This window comes from Paramormyrops kingsleyae, chromosome 23 (genome assembly GCF_048594095.1).
Source record: "Paramormyrops kingsleyae isolate MSU_618 chromosome 23, PKINGS_0.4, whole genome shotgun sequence".
Taxonomy (NCBI): domain Eukaryota; kingdom Metazoa; phylum Chordata; class Actinopteri; order Osteoglossiformes; family Mormyridae; genus Paramormyrops; species Paramormyrops kingsleyae.
In genome coordinates this window covers 11,811,592-11,828,074 of record NC_132819.1, presented here as the reverse complement: position 1 = coordinate 11,828,074, position 16,483 = coordinate 11,811,592, and the positions used below count along the sequence as shown (strand labels likewise).

At 38.9% G+C, this 16,483-nt stretch overlaps 1 protein-coding gene across 1 annotated transcript; it reads right to left on the bottom strand.

The window, feature by feature from the left end:
* Positions 1-761: 761 nt before the first annotated feature.
* Positions 762-6,454, bottom strand: s100v2 (S100 calcium binding protein V2). Its single transcript, XM_023790497.2, has 3 exons — positions 6,295-6,454; positions 4,523-4,654; positions 762-1,322 (listed from the first exon to the last, which is right to left on the bottom strand). The coding sequence occupies exons 1-3, from the start codon at positions 6,304-6,306 to the stop codon at positions 1,155-1,157; spliced, it is 312 nt and encodes a 103-aa protein (XP_023646265.1). The 5' UTR covers positions 6,307-6,454; the 3' UTR covers positions 762-1,154.
* Positions 6,455-16,483: the final 10,029 nt, after the last annotated feature.

Sequence of the window (16,483 nt, the reverse complement as noted above, 5' to 3'; positions counted from 1 at the left end):
AAAGTACCAGTGTTTTGGAAGGAGTCTATTCAGGCCAATCTGAAGGAATGCGAGAATGTAACAAAGAAGTATCATGTATGTATGTATACTTTTTGTGTTGTACTTTTGTTTTGAACTTATACCATTTTCAATTCTAAGAAGTCCATGTATTTTTGTCCTATTTCACTTTTGTTTTTCTTTTCTTAAAAAGGAGGTCGTCTGTGTTCAGCACTGGGCATGTAGACGATTGAACATGTAACTGTAGCGTTTTTTTATTGTCAAAAGCTCTTAGATCCTGCCTTTATTTCCAAAACGATTGAACTTAAACAGTTACCATTCAAACTCTACTGCAAACAGTCAGTTCGGTTGTGTCTTTGGACAGATGAGGCAGGTAACATTCGCCTGCAAGGAGATAGGAGGTGTTTAAGAGGCAACCATTTTACAGCTAAAGATTTTATACATACATACATATATATATATTCCGGATTTCTTTTTTCTTGATTGAAAACATTTTGAAGAGCAAACAAATCAAACACGAAATTATACTTATTTAAACATAGTTCATTTTATGAGCTGATATGAAAAATACAATATTCATTTCAATCACATTTTTTTCATGTTCTTATTTTAATATTGGCTATAGATTTTGGAAGGAAAGACAATACATGAAAATGCCAAAGGTCTACAGTATGGCACAAAATTGTGCCCTGGGAGCAACTGGACTTTATTGTGATTTAAGCAGAATGTCTGAACTGGACAAGGAGTAGATCGCAACAAGCCTGGTGGTTTCAAGTTATTTAATTCAAAATTCTCCAAAATGGTCTGATACAATTGAACTTGGGTTTGGGTGGTTAGTTAATTATTCAGACTTTTCATTGGGTAAGAATAATGAGTGTGGATATAGAATGAGACTATTTTCAAGCAAGCTCTGGAAGAACATGGGGATGGTGAAGACAGAGGAGGTCACTGTGAGATGAATGAGTTACTGACAATGGAGGAAGCTGGCTGGAAAAAAGGGAGGGAATACAAGTTACACCAGTATACAACTGACAGAGATGCTCACTGGGGTTAGTGGCAAGGCTGCAGGCTGAAGATCGATGGGCTTCTTTCATTCTGTGCTTCCAGAATACTGGCTTATGCTCAGCCTTTGGCTCGGGGCACGGGGGCCTTATTCCTCAAAACACTACACAGGTGCACTTGGTGGTCTTGGGGCTCATCTGGTCAAATAGGTTGGACGCCTGTGTCTGGATCAGCTTCCAGAAGCTGGAGAAGGAGATTTCCTCACCGTCCTTCACACCCATGGTCTGCAGCATTGTAGATAAACCCTGCTCACCTCCTGAGGACTGTGAGAGAACAACAGGCCCAGCCTCCTCATTAACAGTGTATTAATATTAAATGGGGTGTGGCTAAATATCAATTACAACAAACACAACTGGCCAAAAAGACCAAAAAACTTTAAATTTTTTTTAAATAAAGGAAGACACACCATTTACCGTTATTGCAATTGTATAATTCAGCCCATACAGTACTTCTGAACAGCTGGACAATAATTTGCAATAATTGAGAAAGAGCTAATAAAGTATTAATTATACAGAAGACCAGTTTTTGTGAATACTGCTGAAAACTTCTGTTAAACAGAATGCCGTGCTGTTATGGGGTAATCGGCCTTTCCAGAAATGTAATGTTTCATGTAAACATCTAATACCATGTCTTTTATAGTACAAAAGTCACACAAGGGAACCTAACATAAACTTTCTATATAAACTGAAAAATGTGTTTAACAATAATCATATTTAAATGCATATTTGTTTATTTTCATGTTATATTGATGTGTGAAACTAACTGTGAATAAATAAAAATAATATTTAAAAATTTGAATGGGAAGTATATAGAGAATACCCTGTCCCTCAGTATTATGGGGACTGGCTTCAGGACGCTCTGCTGATACCAAAATCCACGGATGCTCAAGCCCCATATATAAAATGGTGCATAGTATTTGCATAGAACCTACGCGCATCTTGTATACTTCAAATATTCTCTAGATTGCTTATAATTAGAGATGGGCTGATCCACATTTTTTCAGTTTCGATCCAAATCCGATACACACCTGCCGATACCGATTCCAATACAAGATTTCTTTTTATTTTAATATAATAAATATAATATATATATTTATACTTTATATATTTATTTTTAAACTAGTAAATACAGATGAAAAATACATGCCAAAAAAATCTTTAATTAGGCTACCAGAAACATACATAACATCTTGTTTTAACGTTTTTGAGGTATTTGCAGTTCAGTTTGAATATCTTCCAGAAGAGTACATGCCAGTGGCGAATGCTTAAAATGCCACACAATTATTCTCCCACTGGCAACAGCATCACTTACACTGTATCACAAGCTGTAGGAGTGCACAGCTCAAGCTAGCCACTCACAAACTTTCCACTGTTTCTTTCTTACTACTCGCGTTGTCTCGCACAATTCCGTACGCTTTTTTACTGGGCTTTTCCACTAAACGCTACTCCCACCTCTTCAAAATTTGTTTTTACAAAGATTGCATATCGCTATGCTACAAGTTCTTTTTTTAAGCGTAAATCAGGACCAGACCGTCACCCTCACATCTGCTCTTTTTACGCTTCTCCTGCTGTGAAGGGTATGCGCATCACGTCACAGCTGGCGGAAGTCACCGCGCTCACACCCACTGAGTAGCAAACAGATTGAGTGGAAGCGTCAGCGTTCGGCTTTAATGCCATAAAAACACATCTGAAATGGAAAAGAGCTGCCTTACGATTGATTGTACAAATAGATTTAACACGAACTGTCTTTTTAGAGACTACCAAAAACTAAATAAGTAAGTATCGGACGCGGATCGATCACATATGGCTGATAACCTATACGTCAAATAGGTCTGGATCCGCGGCGATACCAATCCGAATATCTGATTGGTGCATCTCTACTCATAATACATAACACAATGTAAATCCTATGTAAATAGTTGTTATACGTTGTACTGTGTTGTTTAGGAAATGATGACAAGGAAAAAAAGAATTTTGCCAAAGTTCTGTCTATGGTTGGGGAACCCCAGCAGCGGATACAGAGGGTTCTATACAACAGAGGCCGTCTGGGTCATCTTGTATAGTGCCCATTAAAAAAACAAAAAGGTCTGAGATGTGAGATGGCGATCAGAGCACGGATGAATCGCTTGGATGAAGATTCTAGATTTCCAGTAACTCTTAATGACAAAAGAACTACAGAATACACCAAAAACTATTTATTACATTATTACTCTAGCACTCGATGAGTTTACAGTCATCACTTGTATATTTTCAAATAATTTTTGTTTATTATTTAAGATATTGAGCTGGTGTGCCAGAGGTCATTCCCGATAATACCGTGTCTTCAGTAGAGTTGGTAAGAAGAGTAAAAAGTGGCATCTCTGGATTCCGTGCAGTGTGGTTGTTTGCAAACACCCTTAAAATTTTTGGTAATTGTCATACAGCTTTTACTAGCCCTTTGCTGACCCAGCAGATTCCAAAGATGTTTAGTAGACAGATGGTTATAATAAACCATTCGCAAGTTATTAGGAAGACACATGTTTCTTCCATTGGAGGGCAGTCTAGGAAGTGGCTGTCACCTTTTTGTTCCGTTGTGTGAATGGCAAGCATTGTGAACCTGGTGCCCTGCAGATCACTGAGTACTGCACCGCTGGTTCCGAGGCTGCTACTGCCCACTGGAACTGCCTCCATAAGATCTCATGGCCTGACGTGCTGTCAGATTTTTGACATGTAACCCAAAGGACTGCATCTGCCTGTAATTGCTTGCAGATCCAGGCATGGGTTTAGCTCAGGACATACAACATTTGTTTTCACTTTGACGAGATTGCTTTTCATGTGTTTTTTCCCAGTAACACTTCACTTGAGGGGGCATTAATGATGTAGTACACTCTTAGTAATGTATTAATTAACCAGAAACTAAGTGTTAGGTACTGATTTCATTGTGATCATGATTGATCAGTTGTAACAGTTCAAAGATTTCATGCAATTACCATATCTGTTAATGATTTAAACTTGAGTATAGTGACTGAGTTACCAACCTACTTGTGCCCCTTCAAGAAAAGTGTTACCATTCTTCCTTCCTGACTAACAACTTCTGTTATAGCAATGACCTTGGTGATAATTATTAATGTTTTTTTTTTCTTCAGAATTCGCTTAAATGAAGTGACCATTTTCAAAGCTTACAGCTTATTAGTAGGTTACCATACCATTAATTTGCAGTTATTAATTTGCTAACTCCTGGATGTGAATCTCGAGTGTCAGTTATGTCTCCCACAAGTAGTCCGCAGTCTCAGAACAGTTTTCAGGGACCGTGTGATAAGGATCCCATGTTACAAAAAAAAAAAAAAAAAACCCTCTTAGAAAAAATAAACGTAACGGGCACTGGTTTACTGGCCCATTTAGTTGTGAAGGCAGTTGAGCTGAAGGTAGAGCCACACCTTGGTGATGAATGGCAGGTGTGGCTGAGTACACGGCAGGAAGCTTACCTTAGCCAGGGTGGGCAACTGGGCGGAGAGGAGGTTCTTGAACTGATCTGTATTCAGACCTTTGCTGTTCTCACCACCGGCCTTGTGGAACTCTGTGACCAGGGTGTTGATGGCCTTCTCCAGATCTGAAACCTAAGAGAGAGGACAGAGTTGTCAGGCTGTACAACCGGACTTACTTAGAATAAGAGACCACACTCTGGTCTCAGACACAAACTGCTGAGAGCATTGCCAGGTGTACTATAATGTGTACATTGATTCAAGCCAAAATGCCAACATACTTCTAGACAATAAGTCTGTCTTGACATGCATACCAGACTTTTGCATGCCTCCCATACTTTAAGAGTAAATTACGTGCAGCTATCCGCCTGACACGGTATGCTTACAACTATTTTTTATATTTTTCGCAAGGGTCAGATTTTGCTGTCGAAATGTCAACATTCACAGTGGGTTTTTGCTTGCAAATTATTCCAATACGGACATCCTACATTTTCTGACAATGCACAATGTACACAAACCCACCAGCCGGCAACATTTCAACATTTAGTAAAAATGCCAGGTATGAATACACAGCCATTATTCAGTATTATATTTATTGAAAAACTGGGTTAAGGAACGTCAATTTATTTTTGAATGTTTTATGTAAATTAAAGTCCTTCCACCCAGCAATTAAATTTATCAGTACTTTAACAAGAACTATGGGTGTCCTTTAAAAGAGACCATGCCTGCAGTTTCTTGCTCACATTCTGAATGGCGGTTCCCTCAGGTATAGACCAGTGAAGGAGGCACCTGAAATACCTGCTGGTTGAGCAGTGAGGGCTGTGATAGCAGCTACTATTTACCTTCAGGGAGTGCTGAAAGGACCGCAAGCTTCAGTTGAGCAATAACAGAGGAGAGACTGAATATGAGAGTACAGGTGACTAACTGTCGGTTTTCCATTCCCTAGAAGGGCGGAATTATCCAATCCTTAGTAATCCTGCCACGGACATGGACTGGAATGTCAACCACTTTCAACGTATTTTAAAATGTTTAAAATAAAAAATAAAAATGATATATATAGGTGCGTGTCTGTGTGTGTTTCTACATGTACACACACAGACACACACACACACACTACAGCCTAATGCATAGTATATTTAAATAGGCGTATTTGCAGAATGTCCACACAATGTACGTGCTACCATACATCGCGTAGGATAGACCGATCTCCCTGCGTTTGACCAGAGACCACCTGGCCCTGGCACAGGAATGCTGGAGGAGGCTGATTGATTCCCCCTGCTTTCCATTTTACTCTGCGGCGGTCAGACACTGGAAAACTTAATTGCACTAAATATGGCCCAAAGCGAATTCTGCGGACGGTTACACAGAAATTACAGTGTCCATGCTTTAAAGCAGGCAGTCTTTTCTGAGACATCCATAAAGTGTACTGCCCCACGAATACGCGCTTCGCTTGTTATACGTTGCGGAACTTATAGTCACGAATTAAAATTGCCGAAACAACGTGCAAGCATAATCTCCAAGACATAGGCTAATAAAATACAGATGTTGTCCCGCGTCAGATTTTTAAAATCGTTTAAATATGCCTATTTCTACATATTTTAAATATAATATGATGTTTAATAAAGCTAACAATCTCTCGAAAAGTAACGCTTCTGGTGAGCGAATAGAGAAATGACGAGGTACGATACTGTATCATAAAAGTGCGTAAAATGTATCCTTTTAAGTCTATACTCGGTCCAGGTTTTCCTTAAGAGTTCCAAAAAGCTTCCCCCTACCTTTTCAGCCATTTGGATTCGTTTCTTCTGCGCTTTCTGTTAAAAGTAAACGTTTCTTTCCGCGAAGTTCAGTAATTGTTACGCTTCTCTCTCAGAGCTCCATTACTTCTGTCATCTTGGCTCGCATCCCGTATCCTCCCCTCCGACGCAAAAAAAGAAACTGGATTCCACCTTCCGTGTCAGTCAGGGAGTTACAGCCCAGGGAGACACTTTAAGGCTGTTGTCACACAGATCTCACTAACCGTTACCTCAACACTAACTGAAAAGAAAATATTTCGAGTTCACATATGTCTTGGTTTGCTGTTATGGGGCAGAGCTTTTTAATGTGTCAAAGAGGACTTTTTTCATGGCAATCTCAAGTATGCGCAGTGAGTTAAGCCCATCTGGAACCTTTTAAGAGGAGTTGGAACACGTTGCATTTGAGCAACAGCTAGCTTGCAAGTTTGGACTGGTGTGCTGTGCTTTTATCCTTGCTGCTGTTAACCCCTTCATATTTGTGTACATACTCTTTTATTTTTATGCGACCGAGCTGAGCTGAAGCATGATACTATAACTACGACAGACTGATTCGATTTTAAATATGTGCTTCGGATAGAAGGAAATGTGCTTTATGTTGGTAAAGCCTGACCGAACGATAACACCAGACAGGTAGTTTCACCGTGTACGTCTGCTAATGCAGAAACTGACAGGGGAAGTGTGGGAAAAAAAAACATGAACAAGCATTGCCGCATTCTGGAAAGCCGGTTATATTACTTTTAACTGGCGATTTTAGCTTCCCAAATGTTTTATAACAAATTAATGTTTCCGGTAAATATACATACGCATGTAAATGTTTTCTTGTTTTAATATACATCTCTACATATTGCTCCATTTTTATCTTCTTTAAAACACAAAAGAAATCAAAGTTTCTCTTTTTTGGATATGCTACTTTTAAAATTTACCACACACCCTATATGACACCATCACAATGGCCCTGACTGTCAACGCTGCGGTGGCTTATTTCTTCACCTGCCGGTCTCAGGATACCAGCAGTCGCCGGGAAATGGGAAAGGCAGCGCCCACTTGACACCTATAGGTCACAACATGTGAGACGGAAAGTTCTTGTCCACAAAACATGTTGATCCAGATGTCTTCGTTTTCCTCTCTATCATATGTTTCGTTCTGCGGTGTGTAATTATACCTGAAAATAGCTGCTGTTTTCTTTCCAAATTAATTTGTTTATGCGGAGCTTCATAAAAGTCCCCAGTTATCTTTGTTCTTGCCTTTTGTTGTTGTTGTAAAGATTGAACTCCTTTTAGCAGAGAATGCCTGACATGCCTTAAATATCAAGATGATAATCTGTCATTTTCTGAAGCATATCCAACTCTGTAATGATTCTTGGGCAACCTTCTGACTTATTGCAAAGGTGCCTGTGGTTTCAAACATGCTCTACATTATTTTGGAAGAACTGCTCTCACCGCTCTGCCCCTCTTGTGTGTGTGTGTGTCTGCGAACATGTGTGTCAGGTATATATTACATTATGATATTTTGACATTGTGGGGATTTTTTTGGGTCCCCACAAGGGGAAATTCAATTTTATAAACAAAAAACTAAAAATGCCAAAAGACTTGTATTTTGTTTGGTTACTTATGGTTAAGGTTAGGAATGGGTAGAGGTTAAGGTTGTCAGTGCTGGGATTACAGCGTTTAGCCCACAAAAATGAAAGGATGGTCCCCACAAAAAAGTGAGTACAGGTCTGTGTGTGTGGGGGATGGGTGTGGGGGTAGCTTTTATGATGTTTTGTGAAAGCAGCAAATGACATCTGGTGTGGCCAGAAATGTAATCAGATTGCTTAACCCAGTGGATTTCAAAGCAAGAAAGGGAAGGACTCGATTCTGAGATTCCAGGTCTCAATAGTCGAGTGTAGAGTAATCATTTAATTGAAATTCGATTACCTGCAATGCAGGAATGCCATTGAAAATATGGATATTCTCTTAGCATATTTCAAATAATGATGTTAAAAAAGAAAACTATAAGGTCTCTGAACATCACTCTAAATGACGTTGTTTTATAGATTATATGTTGAAATATTTTATTTATATCTCATCCTTATTTATTTATATATTATTTATATCTCATCCTAATCCTACTCATATATTCAAGTGCGATATTCATAGTATCTTTGGAAAATCGCATAGCTTTAATGTCTGATGAGCAGTTGAAATATTTAATTATTTCAAAACTGAACTAAGCCTAGCTTTCATATTGTTTGTGCTGAAAGACTCTAATTTCAAGGTTATTTTATTAGCATAAAGGATTGCTTACGAGGGAGGGTCTCTTGCTAGTGAATTGTCTTTCCTATATGATTTTCCTCTAGGAAAGCAACACCTTGCAAGTCCAGCCTTTTTTCAGTAGCAATACTCTTCTGGGCATGAATGTTAAATGGTAGACGAAAAAGAGAATTGCAAGCCAAAAATCACACATACCTTTCTAATCATTGTCCCTATTTAAGCCTGCCCAAACTTGTTAAAAGACTACGCTGAGGTATTCTAGAGTGTTTCCTATCCTTTTTATGGTGGACATGTTGTGAATACTGCACGACTATGGCAACATACAGACACAGCTGCTAAGATGCTTTAAGTACTGATTTCATACTAGAGTCACAGAGCTGTATTCAATTAGAGCCATATGATTCACAGTGTGAAGGAGCAGACTGTTTTATCTAAGAAGCAGGCATATCTAATGGACTGCCCCCCTGAGTGTACATGTATGCAGTATAAAATATTATAGATTCATTATGCATTCATATTATTATTGAGCCTTTGAGCAACAGTTAGTACTGACTTTTGAAGAATTAAATGAGCGTGTGAATTATTTTCACTATGTAAACATGTGGTAGGAGCTTATAGCTACTCATGTAATATCTTCCCACAATATAGTAACTACATATGTCATAATAAAAATTTAACGACTCACAATGTAAACAATCATGATGGCATTACAAACTCTCACCCAATAACTGCATTAAATTCATGCACATAATGTACTAAATATCATTTTATATTGCCTTTAATACATTATGAGTTTTTATAAGATATTTGCTATTACATATTATGTATATATTACATTGTAAGCAACAGAGATTCATTATGGCTTATTGACCAAGAATTTATTTTTAAGGATTTGCCACAGTTTTTATGTCCAGTGATTTTTAACACTATTCTCGATGTCAATAGACCCCCCTGTTGGCTGTGGTGCTGATTGTGTTTTTAATGCTAAGCAGCAATGGGGGACGCCTCAGTTACATTCAGTAAGTGTTGGGTGGGGCCGTGCCTATGTGTTGTTGCAGTGTTTGGTGAGACTTCACCTATATTTTGTAACAATGTGGGGTGAGGTGTCAACTATTTATAGTTGCAGCACTAAATGAGGCCTTACCTATATATAAAAAACAGTTTTGGGTGAGGCATTGTATATGAAATTGTAACAATGTTGAATGAGCCCTTGTGTGTCTGAAACAGTGACAGCTACTGTACAGATTGAGCCTATCAGTCTAGAGGGGGATCAGGTCTGTTCATATGATTGTCCAGGTCAGCTTACTGAAGTCCTTGGGTCAGGTCATTGAAAAGGTTCTTGTTTGTGTGGCTGGCGCTCAATTATTTATGTTAATTAAGACATTTTGAAACTTCTAACAACCCTGTGGGTGGGAACATACCAAACTGCACTCTCAGCCAGCTAATAAACTGGATTATTGGGTGTACCATGGAGAACTAATTAAAAGTGATGACTTACTCTAGAGACAAAATATGTGAAAACAGCCAAGAGGAAATATAAATCATACACCTCATACCAGTTTGACTCCTTTCTTAAACATTCGGATTGTCAGTGCTAAAATTGCAGGTTCTTCAGTCACAAAAGCTGCAAGATGATTTAACATGGGAAGGACAACCATCACAAAAAATCGTGATACTGCATGTGAGACATGGACAAACTATTAGCGAAGAGGTGAGGTTGAACAAGTTGAAATGGACTGAAATGGCTGTCAAAGACCACAGTAGTATAGCCAGAAAAATTACAGACCTGACTGATGATGTTTCATAATTACAAAATGATAATTCCAGTTTAGCACTGGGATGATGTCCAGTGTTTTCCATGTCTTACTCATTCATATACCCTGACAGCGAACAGTGCGATGAGAATAGTGACTGACACAAACACTACCTACTGCTGCCTTATCAGCGTTGCTATTTGTGTAACCAAGCTAGTTTGGTTTGTACAATCAAATAAGATAATCGTTATCGAACTTAATCGACATGAGACGATTCAATTCTACAATTTCACACGGCATTTTTTTGAATAACTGTTGGTTAAGATACAAGGTTTTCCATGAGTTAAGTTCACATACAAAGCCGTACCGTGCTCCTGCGTTCACCAATCTCTATATTTGTTGTCTCTTTATCGCGGGTCTGGAAGTGAGGGTCTGGCTGCTGGAGTGAGAGTTCAGAATGAACCGTTTTAACGGAGGGTAGGGGGTTCTCCAAATAAAAACTGTAAGAAAAAACTTAAAATGAAGTATTATTAATCGTATGTGTTTTTTTTTGTACACCAGCCATTATATGTGATATTATTGATGGGGATGATCCCTCCCCCGAATCTACACCTATATATGTTTAGGGGAAGTTCTGGAGCACAGAATGTGATGTAGATTTCAACCTCCTTCATTCCTCATGGAACTGGAGGATTTTTTTCATGAAGGATGTTCCAGTATATCTCACTACTGTAAATACAATTCAGGATTTGTATGAAAGCATTTGAAGAATATTTGTTTTGAAGGAAAAGGGGGGGGCAACTCCTTGTTACATCCTTGATTATAATATATTACTTGTAACACCCCATGTGACATTATTTTCGTTATTTCTGTTAAGAACGTAGTGTCCTACTTCCTCCTTTCTTCTTTAAAGTCATGGCCACCCCGTTTTAATTCTAATAGCTTATTTATCCATCCACAACAGGCCAGAGAATCCTTGCTTTTATAACAAAAATTAAAAAATGGAGCTTGAAGCAGCTACACAACTATTTATTGAAAATGTGCTCCAAAGAGATGTTCTTTTAGGAAACCTCAAACAGTTCTGAACACCTGACTCTGAATTTGATACCTAGGGTTTTAAACTTACACAGACGATTGTCTCCAGAAATAGTGTAGGTTTATTACTTTGTCCAGTGGTAGATTCCTATAGAACTTGGATTTTCAGTTTACTGCTCCTGTGAACAACCAGCTGTGAAGAGTTCAGTTGTGGTGATGTTCTGTTGGGGCTCCATGATTCATGACTCACTGGATTCCGGCCTGCTTCAGATGGGCTGCATTTGGTTTTAATCACTTGCAGAAACAGCTCTGAGTTTAGACTTTAGGGCGTTGGGTCTACTTCAGACAGCCACTTCCCAGGAGTTGTTATTTCCCTTAATCTTTCCCATCTTGACCAGGTCACTTCTCCAGTGGTTGATTCCCAGAATGCATTAGCAGGGGTGTAAGAACAGGGGGGGGGGAGTGTAGCCCTCAATATTTAATTTGCCTTAAATTATTAATTTATCAAACTCTCTCTTACACCATTGCATTAGCAGACTAAATAGAAATGCCACCTCAATAATATCTCCACAAGATTATTAATTTTAGGATTAATTTTAAGATTATTGTTAGGGTTAATCTCCCCCCTTCATTTCCCTTAACCTGTCAATCCATCAGCTTTAATGCATGCAGATTGAAGGGTACAGTTTGGGGTGGGCTGGGGGGCAGGGCGGGGGTGGGGACGTGGGGGGGGGGGGGGATAACTTCTACACCTCCGCAGGGACTGCAGGCTAAATCTGGACCTTTGTTGGATTTAATGACCGTAAGACCTTTTTTCCACAAATAGCTAGCAAACTGACTGCTACAACTGATTAGCATTTTAATTTAAAGACTATGTGACAACACTTCTGTGTTCTGGCGGCAGTCCTGCTCCCAGCAGCTGAGCGTTGTCTGTGTGTTTTTCCCCCAGTGATGCAAGATGAGTTCGATGAGTCAGCGTCACACCTGTGGGAAGGATGAATGGCGGGTGTGTCTCTGCACTGCAGCTTACCTTGGTCAGGATGGGCACCCAGGCAGAGAGGAGCACATTCACCTATGCTCTAGGTCTCAACATTTTCTAAATAGCCTTAATAATCTTTGGTGTGACATAGCAATATCTGGCCTTAAAAAATATGGAAAAAGGAGAAGAAGTAAGGATTAGCTTAGGTTAATATGAAACCACCTCAGCCTCAGGGTTAATGTAGAAATCATATCAAATTTGTCCATTATATTTATTTGCTTACGTGTGTTAATTCGCAGTATAGTCATAAATTGTGCTATGTACCCTTGTAATCAAGGAAATGAGATTTTGAGGCACTAGAGGAACGAACTTCAACCCAAATGCTGGGGGCTATGCTTTCTGCAAAATTCCAAACATTGGCCCTTTGAGCTTTCAATCAGTGTTGTACTCAAGTCCACCTTAGTCAAGTTCAACTCAAGACTACACTTAACAAACTGAGCCTGAGTCAAGAACAAGCCCAATAGTGGGAAGAATCTGAGATGAGACTGAATCCGTTATAGAACCTAGGTAGGCAAGTGAGAATATACTCCAAGTCTGGAAAAACACAAGCTCAATTCAGAATGCAGAAACTATAAAGAAACTATAAAGAGAAATCTAAAGAAATATTGCTTTTTTTCTATTTAAATTATTTGTTTATTTTAATTGACCACCAACAAAGAAGTCATTCTTTTCAACTAAGCAATAAGGTAACACCTCCATTGCATCCAGCAGAAATAATCCATTGTATTGTAACATGACTGTATCCTGATACATAAATTAAAAGAATAAGCATAAAATAACACAAACTTTAATTTAAAGGCTTTTTAAACAAAGTTTTTATTCAAGATTTTGTCATTTTGTGTGCACACACAATGTTCAGTGGCATATCTGCCGTGTAACACACTATGCATGATTTTCATGATATCACACTACAATCACGACATATTGCTCTTGAGAAATCAATTTTCCATTAGAAATAATGGAAACTCAGATGATTCCTTCCACAACCCAAAAATATTCATATAAAATGATTAATACGAAAAATAAAGTAAAAATACATAAAACAAATTAACCTGCACTTTACCTTTGAAAAGAATCGTGGACGGTGTGAGGGAGACGAGAGAGGAGAAGAGCATAGTTATTTTGTAGGACGACTTTCACTATAACTAACGGAATCACTGCTGTCTGTTGGCTCACTGGAATCTTTTTCTTTTTGTGCGACTTTAACAAGGAACCTATCCAATGACAGCTGCTTTTGCCTCCTCGATTCCACGGAAATGTGGACATTGCATTGTTGTTAAACAGATTCATCGCTTGTACTGCTACGCCCTTATTCAGGTGGTGCTTTTCTACTGAATTTTGACGATACGAGTGAGGCACGCCGACTTAGACCGAGCATGGGAGACGATTACCCACAATCCCGCAGCGAGAGAGAGAGAAGAACCATTGGGTCAGTTGTGATCACGTGACGCTCGGCAGACAAAGCATATACGTCAGGGTTATTCAACTCACGGTCCTCGAGGTCCGAGCACTGCTGGTTTTCCAGCCTTCCTTTACCTGTCAGTCAGGTGTGAAGCCTCTGACCAATCAGAATCAGTAATTATTAAACAACTATACCTGGGGGAACTGAAAACAAGGCCTGGATTTGGAATCGAGGTCCAGAGTTGAAGAACCCTGGTATACGTAATACTTGTATTGCAAGACCTCACTCGTTCATAAAGTTAAAATTTCTTTAAAAAAAAATTCTCGTCTTGCAAAACACTCGCAAACCAAGTTACTCACAATCTGAGGTTTTACTGTGTGGCAGATTATAGAGCCACCTGAAAATGTTACTCAATATGTTGCAAATTTTTTTTAAATTGTCTTTGTAAAAAACACTATTACTGCTTCATCGATAAGCACACTGCAATTCCAGCCAACATTACAGTGTCATTAAACATACATGAAATAGTCACTCATACTCTAATACAGGAGGCCCTAACTATTTTTCCCTGAGGGCCAAATTCCATCAGCAAAACAAAGCCAAGGTCCACCGCATGTGAAATATGTTGATGACCAGGGATGGGCTGGGGTATTCCCAACAATAATATCTGCTGACCTGGGTTGGGATGCCCCCCCAATGACAAAATATCAGTTTCAGAGTCAGGACTGATATTAATATAGGAAGGTTTGACTTGCAGTTCACTATAATGGATAGTTTGAACTCCCAGATTGTGTGTGTGTGTGTGTGTATGTGAGTGTGTGTTTGTGAGTGGTCCAGGTATACCTTACATTGTGGGGACTAAATGTAGTTAGCATTATTATTTTTCCCATAGAAATGAATGAGCGGTCCCCACAAAGATATTATTACAGGTGTGTGTGTGTGAGAGAGAGAGAGAGAGAGAGAGAATATTTTGAGAAGACTTTTTTGTATTGAATTACAGGTATCCATCGACTTACGTCCGGGTTTTGTGCCCAGAAATGAGGACATAAGTCAATCTGGACGAATCGCGATCATCATAGGGGAGTTAATTCTTGTTTAACATAAGATACGATATCACACACTAACTAAAGCTCTGTACTGACAGGGTAGCTCCTTTGTTTTGGTTCTTGCTGTATGCCGCACACGTTGCAAGATCCGTCCCCTAAGGTGCAGCACGTCTGCTTCGGAAGTCTCTCGTTAAATTTCACTAAGGCACTTGCGAGTCATATGCACGATCGGATGTTACTCGATCAGACGTAAGTCGACGGATGACTGTAGTTATATTATTTCTCTCTTGCTTCTGTTCTGGGATGTTTTCTATTTCTACGTGTGGAATTAATGTTTAACAAACATGGAATATAACGTTTCATATTTTGAACACAATTTACGATGCTTGCATATATTCACATTTTTTTATTATAATGTTATATTTGAAAGAATCTATGACGTGCATAAGCATCACAGATATATACATGAATGTATCAATGAACTGAGAAATAACATTTTTGAGAAAATGTGAACACTATAAAGACTATACGCACTGACGAATTGGGTGGTCCCCAGATATATTTCCGAAATTGTTTTGATCTTCTATAATTCACAGAATGTATAACAAAAATACACCATATGCAACCATAACATTAAGATGTATATCCGCAATTAATTATGGGTATTTTTTCTTCTCTCTGATTATGAATTTGCTTTCCATTTTCTACCTTACAAATATATTTCGCACTGAGATAAACAAAACACACACGCTAATTGTAACACTGTGAAAGTGAGCAGAAAAGGATAAGTTACGCTATCATTTGGAAACGATGATTTGTGTATTCTGTGTAATATCTTTTAGTTCATAAGCTTCCCCCTACCTTTTCCGCCATCTTGATTAGTTTCTTCTTCACTTTCTGTTAAAAGTAAACGTTTCTTTCTGCGAAATTCAGTAATTGTTACGTTTCGCTCTCAGAGCTCCATTACAAACTTTAGAACCATCGGCTCAGTTGTGATTATATGACACTATAGGCAGACAAAACGTATAGGCCTACATCAGTGGTTCCCAACCTTTTTTAACTCACGGCCCACACAGCCAAACACATGTTTCCGCGGCCCACTGCAAAAGAATTTAAACGATCCCGCTTTTTGTGTCGGGTTAACTAAGTACTCGGAAGCAAGGCTGTTAATTGTCTTTACTGAATAAACTGGTAATGTATTGAATAAACAGAAAATATACATAACGGATCAGCAAGCCCCCACAGGCTCGGGTTGACATTTCGAAAACAGGAAAACGAAGGCAGAGGTCGGCAGCGGGTAGAACGTCAGCGAGCCGAAGAGCCGTCAGAGGGAACAGGCAGAGCTGGGTTGAAACGAGCAGTCAAAACCGGCAGTGAAATGGAGCACTGGACAAAGCAAGACTAGAGTCAGACTCGAGTGACAAGCGCAAATCGAGAGCAGGCACAAAAAAAAAATTATAATAATAAAAAAAGACACATTAAAGGGAAATAATGGATTATTTCAGGCTTACTTGTTGCTGAAGAAACGTCTTTATTTTTATTTTTCAGCGATCCTGTTGTCAACCATTTATCCATTTTTAAATCTGCTTCAGCATGTATGAATCAAAACTATTTTAGATAGTCTAAGTTGGCGGGTTGTTATT